Source organism: Microcaecilia unicolor, chromosome 2 (genome assembly GCF_901765095.1).
Source record: "Microcaecilia unicolor chromosome 2, aMicUni1.1, whole genome shotgun sequence".
Classification (NCBI taxonomy): Eukaryota; Metazoa; Chordata; class Amphibia; order Gymnophiona; family Siphonopidae; genus Microcaecilia; species Microcaecilia unicolor.
This window is the reverse complement of record NC_044032.1, coordinates 104,378,431-104,403,585: the sequence shown is the minus strand read 5'-3', so window position 1 is coordinate 104,403,585 and position 25,155 is coordinate 104,378,431. Positions and strand designations below refer to the sequence as shown.

The following is a 25,155-nucleotide window of genomic DNA, read 5'->3' as shown; positions in this document are numbered from 1 at the left end:
ATGGGACTAGATCTAGGGAACGTACAGTCTTGGCAAACATTGATTCTTATAAATGACCTTATGGGCATGGAGGAATTTCCTCCTTTATATATCCAACTTTTCAAGGTCTTTGTCAGACAACAATTTCATAGTTGTATGAGAATGTGAGAATTGCCAGCTGATTAATGGGTTGTACCTTATTCTGTGATGCTAATGCACAATATCAATTTTAGTCTTTTATCTTAGTGATTTACTACTACTACTACTATTTAGCATTTCTATAGCGCTACAAGGCCTACGCAGCGCTGCACAAACATAGAAGAAAGACAGTCCCTGCTCAAAGAGCTTACAATCTAACAGACAAAAATAAAGTAAGCAAATCAAATCAATTGTGTACAGGAAGGAGGAGAGGAAGGTAGGTGGAGGCGAGTGCTGGCCTCCCACTTAGTCACCTCTCCCCTCTCCAATCAGTTCAAAACTCTGCTGCCCGTCTCGTCTTCCGCCAGGGTCGCTTTACTCATACTACCCCTCTCCTCAAGTCGCTTCACTGGCTCCCTATCCGTTTTCGCATCCTGTTCAAACTTCTTCTACTAACCTATAAATGTACTCACTCTGCTGCTCCCCAGTATCTCTCCACACTCGTCCTTCCCTACACCCCTTTTCGTGCACTCCGCTCCATGGATAAATCCTTCTTATCTGTTCCCTTCTCCACTACTGCCAACTCCAGACTTCGCGCCTTCTGTCTCGCTGCACCCTACGCCTGGAATAAACTTCCTGAGCCCCTACGTCTTGCCCCATCCTTGGCCACCTTTAAATCTAGACTGAAAGCCCACCTCTTTAACATTGCTTTTGACTCGTAACCACTCGCCTCCACCTACCCTCCTCTCCTCCTTCCTGTACACATTAATTGATTTGATTTGCTTACTTTATTTTTGTCTATTAGATTGTAAGCTCTTTGAGCAGGGACTGTCTTTCTTCTATGTTTGTGCAGCGCTGCGTACGCCTTGTAGCGCTATAGAAATGCTAAATAGTAGTAGATTTATGCTCAATTGTTCCTCCTTCCTCCACTCCTTTATATACACCTTCCTGTTCAAGTTCTCTTATCTCAGTCATCAGTCTAAGGAAAAGATGCCATAGAACATTTGTCCAGACCAAAAGTCACCTTGATGTCATCTGTGTTTTTCACTAATATTTGTTCTACTAATTGTTGGTAGGGCATCAGTCATTTACAAACAAATGTGATCTAAACTCTGGACTGTTGCCATCTTCAGGAGTAAGCTTAACCCTCAGCCTAAAGAGTTAATAAGTATGTTCAATGGATTAAGGGCAAAACAAAAGTGGTGACGGGCATCTCCTTGAGATATTTCTAGCTGGATCTTGATATTACAATCTGTATATTGCAGGTGAAAAGTGGACTGCTACATTTTCAAGATGAACTTGATGTGCTTGATCAATCAAGGGTTTATTTTGTACATTTCAAGGCAATTTATTACCCAGTAATGTGGGATGCTCTCAAAGGCTTTCTTATAGTCGATTCATGCTATACTGGATTTCTGCTTTTCTTAGCACTGGCCAAAATGGCTTTATTCAGCATTTACTAATCCTTGTTTCCATACACTCCTTTATTACCATGTTACTAGAGACACTGCGATTATATTTCCTATTGGCATTTATCACAGTAAATAGCTTGTAGACTAAGTTATGGGACTGTAAGTTTTGGAAACATTACCTGGATCACACTTTGGAAGGAGTGTTCCGTCTTTTCTTAGCCACTGTAGTGTTAACTCTGGCTGCCTTACTAATTTATTTTTGCAATTTGCCAGGTCTTGCTAGAGTGATGTTAATACATCCAAAATGTGGATACCCCATCTGGGCCAGGGCTCTTGTCTACCTATTTTTTGGCTCTTTTGGCCATTACTTCTGTTTGCCTTTTCCATATTCTCCTATATGCAGTGATGCCATTCTGCTTCTTGACTGCACTCTACAGGTCCTCATATAAACTTTGCCAGAATGGTTCTGTTTCAGATTTAGTTGGTGGTATTTTTGCTGTAGTTTATGCTTTTTCCTAGTTCCCTGTAGAAATGTTTTGGGTTCTCTCTAAACCGTTTATGATATCTCTTATTTTCTTCATATCCCCAAAGTTTTTGTACTTCAGCTGCTAATTTTATTATTGGAGTATATAAAGTTAAGGTCTTCCTCCGTTAATCCTTTTACAAACCCAGAGAACCATCAGGGATGCCTTGACTCACAATTTTATTTTCCTTCATTGCAGTCATGTATCTCTTGTTGGTAGGAATTATCTTGGAATTAATTTTTGCTGCACAGTATTTTATTTGATTAATTTCTGCAATATTGATTATGTCTTTATACAGATTATGGCTTTATTCATCTTACTTATACTCTTTACTATAGGTGTTAAATTCAACTTGGGTAATCTTTCTCTCTCCTGGTACACAGTTTATTTTGTCTATTTTCAAACAAAGAGCTCAACTGTTAATTCTTCCATCTCTGAATATTTCTGCTTCCTTTCTAGTTGTCATCTTATCTTGCCTTTCATTTATCTCATTCTCTTGCAGTTCTGATCTCATCTCTATCACTACCTCATCCTTTCAGTTAATATTCCATTTTGAGCTTCCTCATCAACCTTTGTCTTGATGTTCCTTTCCAGATTCTTTATCTCACTTTACCAGAATTTCTCCTGTCCCCTTCTGAAGCTTGTTTCTTTTTCAGTGTATACCTTTCCTCTGATGCTCTTGCACAGGCTCCTTTTTCTCTATTTTTCATTCTACAGAAGCCCTCAATTGTGTTAGGATGTTATCACTCACGTACTTTTCTTTGATTGTAAAATTAGGGATCTTAAATTTGCGTCACTTTATGCAGATTTTTCATGTGTCAATATTCCTCTTTCCTCCTGTATTTATTGAACTCTGATTTCAATATTGGGTGTGTAGCATAAAGGTGGCAGTACATTATCTCCTCTGTCTGAAGGAGTTCACTTAATTGTAGCCAATTCTCTTAACTTTTTCATTAACTTCTGAGACTTTTCTCTTGCTGCAGTGGGTCCATGAACAAATCCACCATGGCCTTTATCTGCAGCAGCGGGTGTTATCTTCATCTACAGTTAGCTACACTATCACTACTACTATCTCCAGCTTTAATGTGTAAGCTACAGTTGGGCATCTTTTTATCCTGAGAGACATGCAGACAATATGTAATTCTTCCTTTTTATCCAACCATATTTCAACTGTTGTGTTGCCTTGCTGAGATTTTGAACAGATGTCATACAACATCATGTGAAGGTACTCAACAAGATTTGAGGAGAAAACTTTATTCTCTCCCCCCCCCCCCCCCCCCCAGCAACATGAAGTAATCCACCAGCTGCTGCTGAATTTTATGAAGTCCATTTTGACTCCTTTGCAATGAGAGGATCTGTAGAAGCAAAAGACTCTACTGCTGTTGTAAACCTGGTGTGGTAGCATGGCTGAGACACAGGCATGGAGCCCTCACAGACAGAAGAAGAATTTAGTGCAAGTCAAAAGAAAAGCTTTATTATTGAACCAGCAATCAAAATAGCACAGCCTGCTCCTGACACAGACTCAGGCTCAAACATGGGCAACAATTACACTGACATTTCCTCATCTCTTAACAGTTCTATCTTGTCAAGCTTCCTAGCATAGTTCAAGTAACTCATATATAAATCCAGGCCTGGCTCCAGCTACGACACTTAGGACCTGGGTCTTCACAGATAAAGGCACTCTTTTACCTTTGCAGTCTTCTGTTTCTTCTCACGCAATCCTTGGGTGTCTACTACACATGATGTAAAACTTCTGAGTTAGGGCTACTCCTACTTCCTTGGGACTCTCCCGCAGGTACTGCAGCTCAGTCAACACTCTGGGAGGATTCCTTCACTCCGAGCCTGCTTCCAGGAGACCTATGAATTCATAATCTCTTTCCTGGCATCCTCTTCCCTCAGTGCTTCCCCCCCCCCCCCAATGTGTTCTGGCCCAGGGCATTTAACCACCTCCCTGCCCTGCCCCTTTGACTCAACAAGTTACCACCTGTCATAATTTATTTCATTTATTTATTTCCAGAGGCTTGATATACTGCTCAGGATCCATAGAGGCTACTGCACAGTTTACAATACTAAAAACAAAATTCACTGGGGTAGGATACAAAAGGGAGGGAAGGACAGAGTACAGGTCAACCAAAGGCTATGGAGAAAAGCTGAGTTGTAAGCAGCGATTTAACGTCAACACCAGTGAGGGAGAGTTCTTCGGGAAACCTGCTGCTATACCACTCACTCCCTCACAGCTGGATCATCATCATCTCAACAGTCTTTAGGTGGATCTAGGCGTTTAAGTGACTTACCAGTTCAATAGCATGACTTCCTTCAAAAGTTCGCCCTTGGCTTTCAAATTTATTCCTGTTTGCAAGGATATAAGCTGGAAATGCTGCTTGTTTTTTTGATGCCTGCAAGTTAATTCAATGGTACTTCTTTTTCCAAAGTCTTACTTAATTCTTACAGTGTCAAGCTAAACAGCAAACTTGAACAGCATCTTGTTGAAGACTATGGATACAAACTTCAGGATAGTTACTACATGCTCCACATTTATTAATGTAGAAAATTTTAGCCCACCTATCAAATACAGTCCTAGGCCATGTACAATCACACATTATTATTATTATTTTTCTGTTGTTTTTAGTTTTATATTAGGGTTCTGTTAATATATTTTATTTTGTAGTATACTGTTTTGTATTTATTGTGTTCTGCTTTGCAGTCTATTGACTGAAGTTAGCAGAAAAAAAATAGTTTTAAATAAATAAAAATTCTCTGAAATCCAAAGAAAAAAATGGCTTTTATAAAACTGTGTGATCATATACACAAAGTGAATGAATGGGATTATGCACCTATTATATAAGTAATTATGCTACCCTAATAAATAGGCTTCAATTGGGCATCTTTTTGTATTTCTCAGATTGGCGTCCAGTTATAAAATCAGGACCCAGATTATCACCTCTCTTTGGCAGTATATTTTAAAACTGAATTCAATACAGTCACCCCATAGAATGTGGGGCCTGTATTTTATTTATTTGCGGTGAGGGCAACTTTTCACCTGACCTATTACTTTTTAAAATAGGCTTCCCTCAGACTGCTGCTGGAGTTTGGCCCTGTTTTTGAATTTTTTCCCCCTAGGGTTTTTTTTTGTTTTTTGCTTTTATCTTACTAGTTTTCTTTTTCCCCTTTGACTTTCAGTGAATTTTTTCCCTTGTTTTTTTTCGAGAACAATTCTGTTCTTACTTTCCCCCCTTATTGCTTAGGAGCATATAAGTTTCCACCAAAAATGTATCTGCAAAGAAAGCAGGTACAAGTGACCCTGTACAATTTGTACGTAAGGTAAGTTTCAAAGAGAATTGTCAGAACATAAAGACAGGATATCAAATGCGAGAAAATACAGGAGGAATTACTAACCTGCTAGTGCATAAATCCCTTTAGAACAATCTTGATTCTTTCCTGAAAAGTCACCACCCATTGTCTACAAGTTCAAAACAAGAAATTGACATGTAAACACTATCAAAGCTAAAACATGAAATAATTTATTAGATAGTAACATAGTAAATGACAGCAGATAAAGACCTGAACTGTCCATCCAGTCTACCCAACAAGATACACTCATTTTACATGGTATGTAATACTTATATGTGTACCAATTAAACTAATTAGGGGATAAACCACCAGCCTACCGGAGTGCTAGTAATATTCACTCACTACAAAAACTCCAGTGCTACTAATGTTTTCTCAAATACCTTTTATTACTTCTCTGTGAATTCACACAGAGGCAAAAATCCATATGTTATAAAATCATATCTTAACCTCTTTCATACACCATTCACCCATCTATCCTAACACTTTGATTTCAATGTCATCTTAGCATAACATAAAGTTTACAGATCATACACTTATAATTCAACTTAACATAGACATATCATCTCATGCAATATAAAGCTGTTGGTAAAAGACACCAAAGTAAACTGGCGTCAAACTGTGGAGATGTTCGGTGGTGGGATCTTCAGCTCCTACTTGTTGTGAGTACCCATCTAGCAGGCAGCCGTCTATTGGATTAAAAATGAAAAGTGGTTCCTCCTGAAGAAGAGAATCGAAATGCGGTCCAGCATTGGGGAACCGTTCGGAGCAGGAGCAGTATTTCTGTCCTGAAGGTGGTCTGATATTGATTCGCCCATTGCCTACACTTGCGTGCAATGAAGTATAACCGGTGACGTGCCAGTTGAATCGGCAGCGGATCCCGGTTTAAGCGTGGAGGTCAACCAGTCCACAGCTGCTGTATGGTGATATTGACTGAGAAATACCTGGGATCAACGCCATTATTTGTGATTCTATCATGGACAGGCGTCAATAATGCTGTAGCATACACAGTTTGACGCCAGTTTACTTTGGTGTCTTTTACCAACAGCTTTATATTGCAAGAGATGATATGTCTATGTTAAGTTGAATTATAAGTGTATGATCTGTAAACTTATGTTATTATGCTAAGATGACATTGAAATCAAAGTGTTAGGATAGATGGGTGAATGGTGTATGAATGAGGTTATGATATGATTTTATAACATATGGATTTTTGCCTCTGTGTGAATTCACACAGAAGTAATAAAGGAGGTATTTGAGAAAATATTAGTAGCGCTGGAGTTTTTGTAGTGAGTGAATACTTATATGTATACCCGGATTTGAGTACTTATGTTTATCAACAAACCAAAAAAGTACAAGGAGCCTTCAAGGGTGTGGGTGTCAACTCAGTACTTATATTTATACAAGTGAAAAGTAAACGTTGCTTACCCATAATCCCGTATTTACAAAGCTGTGCAGCAATGCCGACATAGCCTATTTAAAGCGAATGGGCTATGTCGGCATTAGTGACCTAGAAGCCGCTAGCACGGTTTTCACAAGCAGCACGTCCCCATGTGAGCCCCTCAGCTGGTTAGAAAGCTTAGCTTTAATTTATAAGAGAGGTAGGAAGGATTGTGTGGCTATTTTTTTTTTTTGCTACATTTGTACCCCGCGCTTTCCCACTCATGGCAGGCTCAATGCGACTTACATATTATATACAGGTGCTTATTTGTACCTGGGGCAATGGAGGGTTAAGTGACTTGCCCAGAGTCACAAGGAGCTGCCTGTGCCTGAAGTGGGAATTGAACTCACTTCCTCAGTTCCCCAGGACCAGAGTCCACCACCCTAACCACTAGGCCACTCCTCCACTATATTTCTTTATATATTTTAGATATATTTTAGCCTAGGTGGTTTTTATTTTTTTTTTTTTTTAGAGGTCTTTATTGAAATCCCAAAACAAAGCATACAAAAATAAATGACAATGTAGAACATATAAAATGCATACTACAGCATAAGAAAATACAAGATACAGCTCATACAACAATTGTTAAAGCAAAAAAAGGATAGTGCTAACAAACACTAACTGAACACTCACCTCTAATCATTTAAATAATTATTTTCTAAATAAATAACCCTCCCCCTACTCCTCTCAAGTCCAACAAATTAAAGGGACAAGGAGGGCAAAATACCAAATAAAGAACTCAATATGATACCCCACAGAAACACAACACAATATATAGAGGAGTGGAAGTTCAATTGGGTAAGGTATGTCTCTTTTCAGCAAGCAAGTGCTCCATATCACAAATGAACCAAAGTTTAATAAGCCACTTGTGTCAAGGATGGTAGTGATAAAGTCTTCCAATGGCTAGCGAATATAAATCAAGCAGCATTCAAAGCATGTTTAACCACTTTTGATAGCTTCTGAGTCAAACCTGGAGGAGCTTCTGAGTCAAACCTGGAGGTGTTTTGTTAAACAGGAAGACTCTCAGATCCCATTGCAAAGGATGTCCTATCCAGCACTGTACTTGGTATTGGACAGTCCACCAGTATGCTTTAGCTTTTTAACACTGCCACCAAACATGACCCATTGTCCCACAGTTTCTCCAGCAAGTAGGGGAAGCAGTGAGGGCAGCTGTGCTAGCCAAGGTGTGTTTTTTTTTTTTTAGTAAGGCGATATAATGCAGTAATTAGCCATACTGGGTCAGACCTGTGATCCATCTTGCCCAGTATTCTGCTTCCAACAAATGCCAATCCAGGTCACATGTACCTGGCAGAATCGCAAGGAGTTACAGGATTCCACGCTACCAATCCCAGTGATAAGTAGTGGCTTTCCCCATGTCTGTCTTAATAAATCATGGATTTTTCCTCCAGGAACTTGTCCAACCTTTTTTAAACTCAGATATGCTAACTATTGTTACAACATCTTCCGGCAATGAGTTTCAGAGCTTAACTATTTGTCGACTGAAAACCTATGTTCACCTGTTTGTTTTAAATGTGCCCTTATATAACTTCATCGTATCCACTAATCTTTGTAATTGTACTTTTTGAAAGCGTAAACAATCTATTTACATTGAACCATTCTATTCCATTTAGGATTTTATAGAGCTCTATCATATCTCCCCCCCCCCCCCCCCCCCAGCCATCTCTATTCCAAGCTGACGAGCCCTAATCTCTGAAGCTTTTCCTTTTATGAGAGGAGTTCCATCCCTTAATCATTTTGGCTTTCTAATTCTGCTACAACTTTTTTGAAATACAGCAACCAAAATTGAATATGAGAAAGGAACCTGCAGTGATCGTTTTCAAGCACACGTATGATCAACTTAGCGTTAGTAGGGAAATAGTCACTTCATTGGCTCCCTATCTGTTTCTGCATACAATTCAAACAAGGTAAGGTTGCACCATGGAACGATAGAGGCATTATAATATTCTTACTTTTATTTTCTATGCTTTTTAAAAATAATTCCTAGCAGTCTGTTTGTGTTTTTAGCTGCCACTGCTCCTAAAGTGGAACCTAACATCAAGCGTCTATGATTTGGATTATTCTTCCCAATGTGCAACACTTTGCACTTGTCCACATTAAATTTCATCTGCCATTTGGATGCCCAGTCTTCCAGCCTCCTAAGGTCTTTCTGCAGTTTTTCACAATCCACATGTTGTGTGTCATCTGCAGTTTTAATCACCTCACTCATCGTTCCCATATCCAGATCATTTCTAAAATGTTAAATAGCAGCAGTTCCAGTACAGATTTCTGGGGTAGTTCATTGTTTACCTTCCTCCATTGAGAGAAATGGCCACTTAACTAGAGGCCGACCGAATTTCGGTTTCAGTTATGGTGACGAAACTGGCCCCAAATCCTTTTTCTGTCCAGTTTTTCAGCCAAAAAGCAATGGTCATGGTTTTGGCCAAAACAGACCATGTATTTTCGATGGAAGCCGAAAATTTGTGCTTTGTCCTGATTGTCCCCCTCCCCTCCAAACTGGAGTTGCTTTTCCCACCTGCCCGCCAGTACGTGCTCCCCTCGAGCCAATCTTACAATCCCTGGCAGTCTAGGGGTGTAGTTAGGGCAGGAGTGATCCCCAGTCATTCCCTGTCCAGGCTGGCTCTGCTCTCAAAATGGCTTGCAAGACCTTTAGTGGCAATCTTGTGAGACTGCCACAATAGGTCACGGCAGCTACTTTGAGAACACTGGGGATCACTCATACCCTATCTACACCACTAGACCACAAAGCAATGTAAGGTAGACTGGGGGATTGGGGGAGCTACTCTGCATTTTTTGTGTGTGTAATGTGATTGCAAGTAATGCAGTTATGATCTTGCATAGTAGTTTATATGGCAAATAAAGTGCTTCAAATAAATGCTTTTGATACACAAATTTAGCAGGAATTTGAGTCTGTAAATTTGGGATGATAAGCACCTTGGGAATTAGCCTCTCTGTGGAGATATGAGATCAGCTGTTACTCCAAATGGGGCGCAAAGTCAGCCACTGTAAAAACACTGTGGCTTTTAGTTTTAGGTTTCATTAGCTGAGGTCCATATGTGCAGAGGTTATTTTGCTTGGAGGTGAACTATGGTATTTCATTATTTAAATTATATATAGTCTGGCTTGGAAAGGATTTGGGTGATTCTATAGAATTTTCAGGCTCTGTTGGGTATGATGAAGATTTTAATGTTGAGCAGAAGCTAGATTATATGCGAAACGAACCTGCAGTGATCATTTTCAAGCACATGTATGACAACTTAGCGTTAGTAGGGAAATAGTCACTTCATCGGCTCCCTATCCGTTTCCGCATACAATTCAAGCACCTCTTATTGACTTACAAGTGCATTCACTCTGCAGCTCCTCAGTACCTCTCCACTCTTATCTCTCCCAACACTCCTCCCCGGGAACTCCGTTCACTGGGTAAATCTCTCTTATCTGCACCCTTCTCCTCCACTAACTCAAGACTTCGTTCCTTTTATCTTGCTGAACTATATGCCTGGAATAGACTTCCTGAGCTGGTACGTCAAGCTCCATCTCTGGCTGTCTTCAATTCTAGGCCAAAAGCCCACCTTTTTGATGCTGCTTTTAACTCCTAACCCTTATTCACTTGTTCAGTACCCATGTTTTATCATTCTACCTTAGTAATTCCCTTATCTCTTATTTATCCTGTTTGTCCTAGATTGTAAGCTCTGTCGAGCAGGAACTGTCTCTTTATGTCCAGTGTACAGCGCTGCGTATGTCTAGTAGCACTATAGAAATAATAAGTAGCAGTAGTAGTAGAAATGAAGTTTATATATTAGAAAATTATTTGAAAACAGGGGCATAGCTACAGGTTGACCTGGTTGGGCCCAGGCCCAACCAGTTTCTCTTGATGCTCCAATCAGCACAGTCTTGGCTAAGCTGCAGTGGGAGTGCACACTTCATAGCCTTTCAGGAAACCTGCCATGGCGCAGCAACAACAGGAGCTCTGCAATCCTCCTACCTGGGATTTTGGGAAGACACAGGGTTTGTGCCAGGGCTGGTGCAACCCGGTAAGCATAGTAAGCATAGCGGGGGGGGGGGGGGGGGGGGGGGGGGGGGCGCCGACCTCTGGAGGATGCCACAAGTCATGCTTACTGCTGCCAGGTGGCTCACAGTTCCAGTTAAAGCAGCAGGCAACTCTCGGTCCCCACCTGCCCAGCCTCAGCTCCCCAAAAGCTCTCCTTTCGTTCAAGCCGCCCTGCGTGTAAATCTTTTATTTTACCTCGAGTCACAGCGGTGGCGGCTGCATTGAAAGCAGCAGGCTCGCCTCCAGCTTTCCCTTCCTTATCAGTGTCCCGCTCTCGTGTAAACAGGAAATTACATCAGAGGAAGGCGGGACTTTGAGAGGGAAGGGAAGGCTGGAGGCGAGCCTGCCGCCACCACCACCACCGCTGCGACTTGAGGTAAAAGATTTAAATGCAGGGCGGCAGGAACGAAAAGGGGGATGTTGTGGAGAAGAGGGTGGGTAGGTGGGGCTGGGGTTTGAACTGGAACTCGGGGGCTGAAAAGGGGGGCAAGTGGGGGCTGGGGTGAGTCGCTGGACATGGATGGGAGTGGAAAGAGGAGAAATCACTGGACATGGAGGGGAGGAGAGGGGAGAGAGGAGAATTGCTGGACATGGATGAATGGAGGGGAGGGCAGGGGAGAGAGGAGAATTGCTGGACATGGATGGATGGAGAAGAGAGCAGGGAAGCGAGGAGAATTACTGGACATGGATGGATGGATGGATGGAGGAGAGGGCAGGGGAGAGAGGAGAATTGCTGGACATGGATGGATGGAGAAGAGAGCAGGGAAGCGAGGAGAATTACTGGACATGGATGGATGGATGGATGGAGGAGAGGGCAGGGGAGAGAGGAGAATTGCTGGACATGGATGGAGGAGAGGGCAGGGGAGAGAAGAGACTTGCTGGACATGGATGGATGGAGAAGAGAGCAGGGGAGCGAGGAGAATTACTGGACATGGATGGATGGAGGAGAGGGCAGGGGAGAGAGGAGACTTGCTGGACATGGATGGATGGAGGAGAGGGCAGGGGAGAGAGGAGAATTGCTGGACATGGATGGATGGAGAAGAGAGCAGGGGAGCGAGGAGAGTTGCTGAATATGGATGGATGAGGAGAGGTCAGGGGAGCGAGGACAGTTGCTGAACATGGACGGATGGATGGTGGGGATGGCAGGGGAGAGAGGAGAGCTGCTGGACATGGATGGATGGAGGGGAGGGCAGGAGAAATGATGGACATGAATGGAGGAGAAGGCAGGAGAAATGCTGGACATGGATGGAGGGAAGAGAAGACAGAGGAAGGAGATGTACGTGGATGGAGGGGAGGGGAGAGAGAAATGCATTCCTCTGCGGCCCCAACAAGTAAACACAGAGCACAGTTTGCAGTGCTCCACATGCACACAAATTTTGGAAGCTCAAGCCCAGCTGCCCAAGTAAAATAAATATGTTTAAATGTACAATGTAATGGTGGTGGTGTGCTTCTGGGTGGGGGTAGACTTTTCATTGCCTAGGGGGGAAAAAAAATCATATTTAGCCAAATATATCATTTTCCCTCCTAAGCAGTGAAGAGCATACCCCAAACTCGGAAACCCACCAATAATAAATTTTAATGTTGTTGGTTTTCTGGGTGAGGATGGGGTTGAGGGTGGGATCAATGCCCAAGTTAAAATAATAAGAAAAAGGTTCTGCATTTTTTTTTTATGATGTGGGTTCTATATTTTTTTGTTTGTTATAAAGCAAAGTTTGAAGGATATATGCCATTACTGTAATTATAGTGCAGGATCCTCTCATGCATGTTGAGATGTTTGCCATTATTGCAGACTTAAGTCTGGTCAAGTTTAAGATAGTAACATAGTAAATGACGACAGATAAAGACCTGTACGGTCCATCCAGTCTGCCCAACAAAATATGCTCATTTTACATGGTATGTGATACTTTATACGTATACCCGAGTTTGATTTGTCCTTGCCTTTCTCAGGGCACAGACTGTAGAAGTCTGCCCAGTACTGTTCTTGTACTAAGTTCTGAAGCTAACATCGAAGCCCCTTAAAATTTACACTCCAGCCCATCCCTATCTATTCAGTCACGATAGACCGTAGAAGTCTGCCCAGCTCCCGTTTTGTTTCCAATTACCGGCGTCGCCACCCAATCCCCACTAATGTATCTGGTTGGCTTTTCCATTATGTATGTATGTGGTTTATATTGATGAAGGGCAGCTGTTGGGCAGACTACTTAGAAATCCATCATCAAGTGCATTCTAAGGCATTATTTTGTAGTATCCCAAGAAACACAACTCATACCTATATGCACAGTGCCCACCCACATTAGTTCTGGGCCCACCCAAAATGTCACATTTGTTCTGTGCTCATGGAAGAACATCCCGGAGAAGGACGAAAAGTACATTTAATGGAGTGGATATTGCACCGTCCACAGAAGAAATTGTTTAGCATGCTTGCTTTTACCTCTTCACTCTCCACAAAGTGGTTTCACAGCATGTTTTGGTCTCACAATTCCATGCTTAGTTAGCCTTCCTCCTTTCACTAATATACCTGAAAAAATTCTTACATAAGTAATGACACACTGGGAAAAGACCAAGGGTCCATCGAGCCCAGCATCCTGTCCACGACAGCGGCCAATCCAAGCCAAGGGCACCTGGTGAGCTTCCCAAACGTACAAACATTTTATACATATTATTCCTGGAATTGTGGAATTTTCCCAAGTCCATTTAGTAGTGGTTTATGGCCTTGTTCTTTAGGAAACCGTCTAACCCCTTTTTAAACTATGCTAAGCTAACCGCCTTCACTACGTTCTCCGGCAACAAATTCCAGAGTTTAATTATGCGTTGGGAAGAAACATATAGCCTAGAGCAGACAATATCTCTGCTCTGGGCTTCTCCTCCATCCATAACTTAAATGAGATGGCCACAGCCATCTCCCTCACAAAACTGGTGAAACAGCGCATCTAGTGGAGATTTTTATCCCTCTTGAAGAGCAGAAGGATCAGATAGAATTCCATATGACTCCTCTGAGAAATAATATGGATTTTCATCGAATTCCCATAAGTGGTCCCAATTAGTCTTCATTTCAGAAAAGGAACAAGCAAAAAACAACAAAAGTGGAGAAACTAGATCTGCTACGTGGGTAAAGATGAAAAAAAACAACAAAATAGTAGCAAGATTAACATGACACTTCCAAGACACCATGGAGGCAAGTAATAGATAATAATATTTTATTAAAAAGGTGTAGAGAAAACTCAAAAGACTTGACACGGAGCCATTTTCGGCAAAAAAATGCCTGCTTCAGGAGTCTATTTGTTGCGTAAGCCAATAAAAGGAGCAATTGGGAAGCAAAACAGGACCCAATCTCCACAGAACCATTCCTTCTAAATTGGATTCCTTTGTGTTTATCCCACGCATGTTTGAATTCCATTACCGTTTTCATCTCCACCACCTTCCGCGGGAGGACATTCCACATATCCATCACCCTTTCCGTGAAAAAATAAATCCTGACATTACTCCTGAGTCTGCCCCCCTCCAACCTCAATTCATGTCCTCTAGTTGTTCCCGTCTCCGAAAAAGGTTCATTTGCTGATTAGTACCTTTCAAATATTTGAACGTCTGTATCATGTCACCCCTGTTTCTCCTTTCCTCCAAGGTATACATGTTCAGGTCAGCAAGTCTCTCCTCATACGGTTTGCAACGCAAATCCCATACCATTTTTGTAGCTTTTCTTTGCACCACTTCCAGTCTTTTTACATCTTTAGCAAGATACGGCCTCCAAAACTGAACACAATGCTCCAAGTGGGGCCTCACCAATGACTTGTAGAGGGGCATCAACACCTCCTTTCTTCTGCTGGTTATGCTCCTCTCTACGCAGCCTAGCATCCTTCTGGCCACAGCCGTCACCTTGTTTCTTCACCTTTAGATCCTCAGACACCAACACCCCAAGGTCTCTCTCCTGAGTCGAGCTTACTGATCTCTCCCCTCCTATCCGGTATCTCTCTTTTGGTTTTCTGCACCCCAAGTGCATCACTCTACACTTCTTGGCATTAAATTTTAACTGAAAGAAATAAAGAAACCAACTAAAACTGGTGAAAATAGTATATTTATACAATAATCAATTTGTGCTCAGTTTTTTTGGTGTATTACAGCGTCTCGAAGATTCGAGAAATGCAACAGCACCATTCCACCATCATAGCACTTCCAACCTTTCCTTCCTATATCATAATTTAAATAATCACAAAATAACACTTTAGTAAAGGAAAGTACTTACCTTGTAAAACATAGGTGGAAGATCTTCCATTTGTAATCATGATGATGTGGCTATGGAAAAACTGATGATGCGAGCCCTCGGGCGTTGTAAGACTTTTTTTTTTTTTTTTAATTTGCAAGATGCCGTTGTGTCTTCACTAATAGAATATCTCTAGATTAACGTCCATGGACGTTAATCTACTACTAAACATTTCTAGAGCGCTACTAGGGTTACGCAGCGCTGTACAAATTAACAAAGAAGGACGGTCCCTGCTCAAAGGAGCTTACAATCTAAATAACGAAATGTCAAGTCGGGGCAGTCTAGATTTCCTGAGTAGAGGTGTAGTGGTTAGGTGCCGAAGGCGACATTGAAGAGGTGGGCTTTAAGCAGTGATTTGAAGATGGGCAGGGAGGGGGCCTGGCGTATGGGCTCGGGGAGTTTGTTACACGCATGGGGTGAGGCGAGGCAGAAAGGGCGGAGCCTGGAGTTGGCGGTGGTGGAGAAGGGTACTGAAAGGAGGGATTTGTCTTGAGAGCGGAGGTTACGGGTAGGAACGTAAGGGGAGATGAGGGTTGAGAGGTAAGGAGGGGCTGCAGATCGAGTGCATTTGTAGATTAGTAGCAGAAGCTTGAACTGAATGCGGTACCTGATCGGAAGCCAATGAAGTGACTTGAGGAGAGTGGTGATATGAGTGTATCGGTTCAGGCGGAAGATAAGCCGTGCAGCAGAGTTCTGAACGGACTGAAGGGGGGATAGGTGGCTAAGTGGGAGACCAGTGAGGAGTAGGTTGCAGTAGTCAAGGCGAGAGGTAATGAGAGAGTGGATGAGAGTTCGGGTGGTGTGCTCAGAGAGGAAAGGGCGAATTTTGCTAATGTTATAGAGGAAGAAGCGACAGGTCTTGGCTATCTGCTGGATATGCGCAGAGAAGGAGAGGGAGGAGTCGAAGATGACACCGAGGTTGTGGGCAGATGAGGCGGGGACGATGAGGGTGTTATCAACCGAGATAGAGAGTGGAGGTAGAGGAGAACTGGGTTTGGGTGGGAAGACAAGAAGTTCGGTCTTGGCCATGTTCAGTTTCAGGTGGCGGTTGGACATCCAGGCAGCAATGTCGGATAAGCAGGCCGATACTTTGGCCTGGGTTTCCGCAGTGATGTCTGGTGTGGAGAGATAGAGCTGGGTGTTGTCAGCATAAAGATGATAGTGGAAACCATGAGATGAGATCAGGGAGCCCAGGGAAGAGGTGTACATTGAAAAAAGAAGGGGTCCAAGGACAGATCCCTGAGGAACTCCAACAGAGAGTGGGATAGGGGTGGAGGATGAACCATGAGTGTGTACTCTGAAGGTACGATGGGAGAGATAAGAGGAGAACCAGGAGAGGACAGAGCCCTGGAACCCAAAAGAGGACAGTGTGTCAAGAAGTAAGTTGTGATTGACAGTGTCAAAAGCGGTGGATAGGTCGAGGAGGATGAGGATGGAGTAGTGACCTTTGGATTTGGCGAGGAACAGGTCATTGCAGACTTTAGATAGTGCCGTTTCTGTCGAGTGTAGGGGGTGAAAGCCGGATTGAAGCGGATCGAGGATGGCATGAGAGGAGAGAAAAATCAAGGCAGCGGCTGTGAACGGCGCGTTCAAGTAGCTTGGAGAGGAAGGGTAGGAGGGAAATGGGGCGGTAGTTGGAGGGACAGGTGGGGTCAAGTGATGGTTTTTTTGAGGAGTAGTGTGACTACAGCATGCTTGAAGGTGTCCGGGACAGTTGCAGTGGAGAGACAGAGGTTGAGGATATGACAGATGGGGGGGGGGGGGGGGGGGGGGGGGGGGGGGGGGGGGGGTGATAGTAGGAGAGATGGTGTTAAGTAAGTTGGTGGGGATGGGGTCTGAGAAACAGGTGGTGCATTTCGAGGAGAGGAGATGGGCGGTTTCCTCTTCGGTGATATCAGGAAAAGTGGACAAGGAGGCCTGGGTTGGTTGGTTGAGGGAGTGGGTTATAGGGTGAAGAGGAGGAGATGGTTTGGTGGTGAATTCGAGGTTGATCTTCTGGACCTTGTCGCGGAAGAAGTCAGCCAGTGATTGAGGAGAAAGTGAGGGGTGGGGTGGGAGCGGAGGGCACTTTGAGGAGGGAGTTGAGGGTGGCGAAGAGACGACGAGGGTTAGAGCTGAGAGAATTAGTCAATTGGGTGTAATAGTCCTGTTTGGTGAGGAATAGGGAGGACTGGAAGGAGGATAGCATGAATTTGTAGTGAATGAAGTCAGTATGGATGCGAGATTTCCTCCATAGGCGTTCAGCCGATCGGGTGCAGGAGCGAAGGTAACGGGTGCAAGGGTTAAGCCAGGGCTGGGGATTAGTGCGCCTTATGGGGCGGGAAACGGACGGTGCAAGGGTGTCTAGGGCTGAGGAGAGAGTGGCATTGTAAGTGGAAACAGCCTTGTCGACAGACTCGGAGGACATGATGGACGGGAGGAGATCAGAGATACTAGAGGATAAGGTGGGGGGGGGGGTCAACAGCCTGGCGATTCCTGGAGGTAGTGGTTAGTGTTGGGCGGGACTGAGGGGGAGGGTGATGAAGTGTGAATGTGATCAGGTGATGGTCAGAAATGGGAAGAGCAGAGGCGCAGAAATTAGAGGGCGAGCAGGTAGAAGAGAGGACGAGATCAAGACAGTGACCAGATTTGTGAGTAGGGGTGGTGGAGCTCAGTTGGAGGTTGAAGGAGGAGGTTAGATTGAGGAATTGAGAAGCGTATGAGTCGGATGGGTTATCAGTGTGTATGTTGAAGTCACCAAGAATGAGGGATGGGGATGAGGGCTCAAGAAAAGCGGAGAGCCAGGCATCGAAGTCGGTAAGGAAGGAAGGGAAGGACTTATCAGGGGGGCGGTAAATGACTGCAACTCGGAGTGGCAGCGGGTAAAATAGACGGATGGAATGGACTTCAAAGGATGAGAAACAGTGAGACTGTGGTAGGAGGAGGGGGTTGAAAACTGCAGGAGGGCGAAAGTAGTAGGCCAACGCCGCCACCGCGGCTAGCTGGGCGGGGCGAATGGGAGAAAAGATAGCCTCCGTGGCATAGGGCCGCAACTGAGGCAGAGTCGTCGGAGGTGAGCCAGGTTTCGGTTAGGGCGAGCAGTTGAAGGGAATGGGAGATGAAGAGATCATGGGTGAAGGTAAGTTTGTTGCAGATTGAGCGGGCATGCCACAGGGCACATGAGAAGAAGAGGGAGGAAGGGGGGAGGAGGGCAATGGAGATGAGATTGGAGATATCGCGGGAACGTTTGCATAGATGAGACGAGGACATGTGTGGTGGACCTGGGCTGGGATTGATGTCTCCCGCGGATAGCAGGAGAAGGAGCAAGAGAGAGTGGAGAAGGGTGGGGGAGGTAGGGCGACGAAGACGGGATGCGCTTAGGAGGAATGGGGAAAGGTTCATGGCAGGAAGGAGGTGTTGGAGGCTGAGAGCTAGGAAGGAGGAGGACGACAGTAGGGATAGTGAGGTGGTGGGGGATAGGGGTAGGTAGGGTACTGCAGTAGTGAGCAGGACGGGGGAGGATGGGTAGTGAGTTCGTGTGGTATACAGCAGTGGGAGGGGGAAAAGATTAGGGAGGGATAGGGCGAGGAATAGAATGTGAATGGGGGCCATAAGTAGTGAGTGAGATGTTTATGGGGGCAGGTAGCTGGGTTGTGAGACAGGCAGGTTGAGGTGAGCAGCCGTGTAGGAGAGTGATGGGCTGGCAGGACGATGGACTTGGAGGCAGGCAGGTTTCAAGGTGAGTAGCCAGTCAGGAGGGTGAAGGGCTGGGAAGTGGCAGGTTGTTGATGGGCAGACAAGCAGGCAAGCTGAAGGGCTGACAAGTGGCAGGCAGATTGATTGGCCAGCAGGCAGGCTGAATGATTGGATAGCAGGCAGGCGGGCAGGAGCAGGTGGTTGGCTAGTAGGCAGGTTGATTGGTTAGCAGGCTGGAGCAGAAGGACTGGAGCAAGCAGGGAGAAGCTGAACAGGCGGGCTGGAACATGCTGGAGCAAGCAGGGAGAAGCTGAACAGGCGGGCTGGAACAAGCTGGAGCAGAAGGCTGGAACAAGCTGGTGCAGATGGACTGGAAGCTGGATCAGGCGGGCTGGAGCAAGCTGGTGCAGATGGACTGGAACGAGCAGGGGGAAGCTGGAGAAGCTGGATCAGGCTGACTGGAACAAGCTGGATCAGGCGGGTTGGAACAGCTGGAGCAGAAGGACTGGAGCAAGCAGGGAGAAGCTCAGGTGGGCTGGAACAAGCTGGAGCAGATGGCTGGAACAAGCAGGGAGAAGCTGGATCAGGCGGGCTTGAACAAGCTGGTGCAGATGGACAGGAACGAGCAGGGAGAAGCTGGATCAGGCAGGCTGGAACAAGCTGGATCAGGCGGGCTGGGACAAGCTGGATCAAACGGGCTGGAACAGCTGGAGCAGGAGGATTGGAGCAGGCAGGAAGAAGCTGATAAGGCAGGCTGGAATCTAGAGATATTCATGATTAGTTGGTTTCTTTATTTCTTTCAGTTTACTGATTAGAAACCGGAAAACTTAAAAAACAACAACCCCAGAATATTTATTGATTAAATTTTAACTGCCAGACCCTCGACCATTCTTCTTTGTTTTGAGCTGTTTGGTAGAACCTAAGTTTACCTTGTGAGCTACGCTGGGCATTTTCAGACTTGGTTTGATTGGTAACTGAGGTTACCTGTGTCCTAGTTGCTATTACGGAGACATGGTTCAACGATTCCCATGAATGGGATGTGACCGAACCGGGCTATAATCTTTTTAGGAAGGATAGAGAGGGCTGAAGAAGTGGAGGAGTGGCTCTGTATGTGAGAGACAATATCAGAGTGGCTGAAATGCGGGGAACCTGGGGAAAGGAAGAAGCTTTATGGATCATCCTGGAAAGAGAAGACAGAACCTGTATCCACACAGGGGTTTATCTACAGACCTCCTGCACAAACGGAGAAGATAGACAAGGATCTGATAGAAGATATTCAAAAGATTGGTATGAAAGGGGAGGTGCTACTGTTGGGAGATTTCAATTTGTCTGACGTGGTTTGGAATGTCCCGTCTGCAGAATCGGAAAGAAGTAGGGAAATCGTGGATGCCTGTCAAGTGCCTTGCTCAGACAAATGGTGACAGAACCCACGAGGGAAGGGTCAAGGCTGGATCTAGTGCTCATGAATGGAGGTAGTGTTTCCAATATCCGGGTGGATGCCCACCTATGTAATAGATCATCACACCGTATGGTTTGATATAAGGAAGAAGGCGGAGTGCGGACGCACAAAACTCAAAATACTGGATTTCAGATGTACTAATTTTGATAAAATGGGGGAATACCCGAAGAAGGAGCTATTAGCGTGGGAAGGCTTAGGAGAAGTGGAAAAACAGTGGTCCAAACTAAAGGCTGCTATAAATATGGCGACTGATCTTTTTGTGAGGAAAGTAAACAAAAACAAGAGAAGCAGGAAGCCTATATGGTTCTCCAAACAAGTAGCTGAAAAAATAAGAGCAAAAGTTGCTTTGTTCAAGAAATACAAAAGAACGCAATGAGAGGATTACGGAAAAGATTATCGGATTAAACTCAAAGAAATAAAGAGGAAAATACAGCTAGCAAAAGCGCGAGCAGAAGAAAAAATAGCTAAAGATGTAAAGAGGTGACACGACCTTTTTCAGATATATTGGAGAAAGGAGAAGAGATAGGAATGGAATTGCGAGACTGAAAGATAATGAGAATGGCTATGTGGAGAGTGATGAAGATAAAGCGAACGTGTTAAATATTTGTCTTCGGTGTTTACGGAGGAAAATCCTGGAGAAGGACCGCGGTTGGCTGCCGAGGGAACGTCTGGGAATGGAGTGGATACTGCATTGTTTAAGGAAGAAAGAGTTTATAAACAGCTGGAGAATGTGAAAGTGGACAAAGCTATGGGGCTGGATGGAATACATCCCAGGATACTGAAGGAGCTCAGAGAGGTCCTGGCGGGATCTCTTAAATATTTATTTAATAGATCTTTAGAGACGGGAGAGGTTCCGCGAGATTGGAGACAAGCGGATGTGGTCCCTCTTCACACAAGTGGAGACAGGGAAGAAGTGGGGAACTACAGACCGGTAAGTCTCACGTCGGTGGTAGGAAAAATAATGGAGTTGCTGCTGAAAGAAAGGATAGTTCACTTTCTAGAAGCCGACGGGGACCCGAGGCAACATGGCTTTACCAAAGGAAAATCCTGCCAAATGAATCTTATTGTCTTCTTTGACTGGGTGACCAAAGAACTGGATGAGGGACGAGCGCTAGATGTGATCTGTTTGGACTTCAGCAAAGCCTTTGATACGGTCCCCCACAGAAGACTCATGAATAAGCTGAAAGGGTTGAACTTAGGACCAAAAGTGGTGAACTGGATAAGAAACTGGTTGACTGACAGGTGACAGAGGGTGGTGGTAAATGGAATCCGCTCGGAGGAAAGGAAGGTGAGTAGTGGAGTTCCTCAGGGGTCGGTGCTGGGGCCTATTCTGTTTAATATATTTGTGGGAGATATTGCTGAAGGGTTGGAAGGAAAGGTGTGCCTTTTTGAGGATTACACGAAAATAGCCAATAGAGTGGATACCCTGGAGGGAGTAGAAACGATGAGAAGGGATCTCTGCATGGGAAGGCACAAAGAAGTCTGACAAAAACTCAGCACGAGGGAGAGAACACAGAACGTATCTTCTCAGTTCCACGGAAAAACAAACACTGGAGGATCTGTACTCACGTATTGGGTGGTAAGGCATCAGCGCATGCACGGTGGGCAGCTGCTAGAATTTTCCACTTACTCGCAAGTCAGCGTCCGCACCAGGTTCCATCGGATGACATCATCCAGATGTGAGAATATGAAGACCTGCTTGTCCTCGGATAAAAGATATATTGCCAATTTTACAACTTCCATGAGTCACCTAAAAATATCACTGCTTGGGAAGGTTATGTATTGTTTTGGAGGGACTCAAGGAAAGAAAATTAGCAGGTAAAATCTAATTTCTTCTTCCTCGTTGTCCCTCCAAACAAGTCCAGTCGAGTTGGAAGCACCAAAGCAGTACTCAACGAGGATGGGATGTAGCCAAACCAGCCGCCAGGACTCTGGCTCCAAATTTTACATCCTGCGATTTAGATAATGTAAAATCTTGAATTTTCTTGAATGTAACACTAAGTTTCTGCAGGGTAAATTGACCAAGTTCTTCATGAAGCTCTGGGCTACACCATGTAAAATAAGGAAAGTTACCCTCTCATATCTAGATACTCTAAAAATCAATTGAGCTGTGATATTTTGAGCCATCTGAAGTTTCCTTAATACTACTTTATTGCATCCCATAAGCTGCACTTGGACTCCGTCTTATGGCACAGTTTACTCTTTGCTTCTGTGCAGATAGTTCCTTTTTTCTACCAACTACTCCAGCATTGAGCAGTAGTCTTCAGCTCTATTCCCCTGGGAGCATTCTGTGAAGATTTTCTTTGTTCCTTAAGAAACATAACTTATCCACCATGAAGACTTGGTTCTGGAAGCCACTGTGTGAATTTTGGACTCTATCACACTAGGAGATCTGTGTATTTCTTATATTCCAATGAAGATGAGTGGCTGGCATCAATGGCTTACATTTTAATAATTGCACAGATATATCTGCAAATGTTACAAACTGAACAGATATCCACCTTCTGGCTTTGGAGCACATTTTCCCACAGTTGTAGCAATTCTCATCACACAAAAGCTCAAGACAAAGTTCGTACACTTTGTGAGTGTTGAAATGGCCAATTTTCCTGTCATAGGTAGGGCATTTCCTAATTCCTGAATCTGAGGGCTTCCTCCTCTCTTTATAAGGTAAAATTATGTATCATACCTGATAATTTTCTTTCCATTAATCATAGCTGATCAATCCATAGACTGGTGGGTTGTGTCCATCTACCAGCAGGTGGAGATAGAGAGCAAACTTTTGCCTCCCTATATGTGGTCATGTGCTGCCGGAAACTCCTCAGTATGTCGATATCAAAGCTCCATCCGCAGGACTCAGCACTTAGAGAATTACACCCACGAAGGGACACTCTGCCCAGCTCACCACCGCCGAAACGGGGGAGGGGAATTAACCCAGCTCATCCCCACACAAGTGGGGGAGGGGAATCCGTCCAGCTCATCCCCGCGGAGCGGGGGAGGGACACCACACCCGCCGATGCGGGGGGATCTGGCTTATCCTGCAACCGCAACCGCGGGAGGAGCTGACTGACCCTAACACCGCCGAAGCGGGAGGGGTACAAAGCTGCCCTACAGCCGCACGAAGCGGGAGGGAGTGCCGGCAGAATTTTAAGTCTCAATCCAGCCCCGTAAAACGGAGGGGAGAGGAATGCAGCAGCTCACTGTAACACAAACTCGTCTCAACTCTTGAAGAATCCAAGTGAAAAAACTTGAACACGAAAGACCAAAGGGGGAGGGATCCTCCATCACCACGGGACCCTTATGCAACAGGCCCTGCTCCACTGGCAGCCGCAGAGGATGGTCCACTGAGAGCCTGATCAAGTCCGCATACCAGGGACGTCTGGGCCAGACTGGACCCACCAGGATTATCCGGCCTGGATGCTTTGCCACCTGGTCTATCACCCTGCCCAACATGGGCCAGGGCGGGAACACATAGAGAAGCTCTTGTGCCGGCCACTGTTGGAGAAGAGCATCTACTCCCAGGGAGCGAGGGTCCCGTCCTCTGCTGAAAGAGCGCGGCACTTGGCAATTGGCCGATCACGCCATCAGGTCTAGGCTCGGCTGGCCCCAGCGCTTCGTGATGCTCAAGAACGCCTGAGCAAATAGCTGCCACTCTCCGGGCTCCAAGGTATGGCGACTGAGAAAGTCCGCCTTGACATTCATGACTCCGGCAAAGAGAGCCGCTGACAGCTGTTCCAGGTCACTTCCGCCCACTGGCATAAATTCATGGCCTCCTTGGCTAGAGGGGCGCTCTTGGTACCTCCCTGGCGGTTGACACAGGCCACAGCCGTGGCATTGTCCGACAGGACCCGTGCTGGCTTCAATGCCAGTACCGGGATGAACTCCAACAACACCAACCGAATGGCTCTGAGTTCCAGGAGGTTGATAGACCACTTGCCTCTGCAGGAGACCAGAGCCCCTGCGCTGTCCTTCCCAAGCAGTGGGCTCCCCAGCCCATCCAAGAGGCGTCTGTCGTGACGACAATCCACTCCGGGATCACCAGAGGCATTCCTGCAGACAACTTGTCTGTCTGCGTCCACCAGCTCAGCGCCTTGCGCACTGCTGGGTCCAAGGGAAGGCGCACAGCATAATCCTCCGACATCGGAGTCCAGCGCAGCAGCAGAGATTGTTGTAGTGGTCTCATATGAGCCCTGGCCCAGGGCACTACTTCCATCGTGGCCGTCATAGAGCCCAACAGCTGCACGTAGTCCCAAGCCCGAATAGGAGAGGCTACTAGGAACTAGTCCACCTGAGCCTGAAGCTTGACAATCCGATTGTCTGGCAGGAACACTCTGCCCACTTGGGTGTCGAATCGAACTCCCAGATACTCCAGGGACTGAGTCGGGCGCAGCTGGCTTTTCTCCCAGTTGATGATCCACCCCAGGGAGCTCAAAAGAGCAACCACCCGGTTCACAGCTTTGCCGCACTCTGCATAAGAGGGGGCTTGGATCAACCAGTCGTCCAGATAAGGATGGACTTGAACTCCTTCCTTCCTCAGGAAGGCCGCGATGACCACCATTACTTTGGAGAAGGTCCGCGGAGCAGTAGCCAACCCGAACAGGAGGGCTCTGAACTGGAAGTGTCGGCCCAGTACTGCAAAACGCAGAAAGCGTTGATGAGGAGGCCAGATGGGAATATGCAAGTACGCTTCCTTGATGTCCAAGGATGCCAGGAACTCTCCTGCCTTCACTGCCGCTATAACAGAGCGGAGGGTCTCCATGCGAAAGTGCCGAACTTTCAAGGCCCAATTGACCCCTCTGAGGTCGAGGATAGGCCGTACAGAACCTCCTTTCTTTGGTATCACAAAGAAAAAGGAGTA

General features: G+C 45.3%; 1 protein-coding gene across 1 annotated transcript in view; it reads right to left on the bottom strand.

Moving 5' to 3' along the window:
- Nucleotides 1-25,155, bottom strand: part of KIF2A (kinesin family member 2A) — a 443,213-nt gene that overhangs the window by 202,244 nt on the left and 215,814 nt on the right. The window contains 1 exon segment of the mRNA XM_030193169.1: nucleotides 5,450-5,513. Coding sequence (XP_030049029.1) covers nucleotides 5,450-5,513 — 64 coding nt within the window.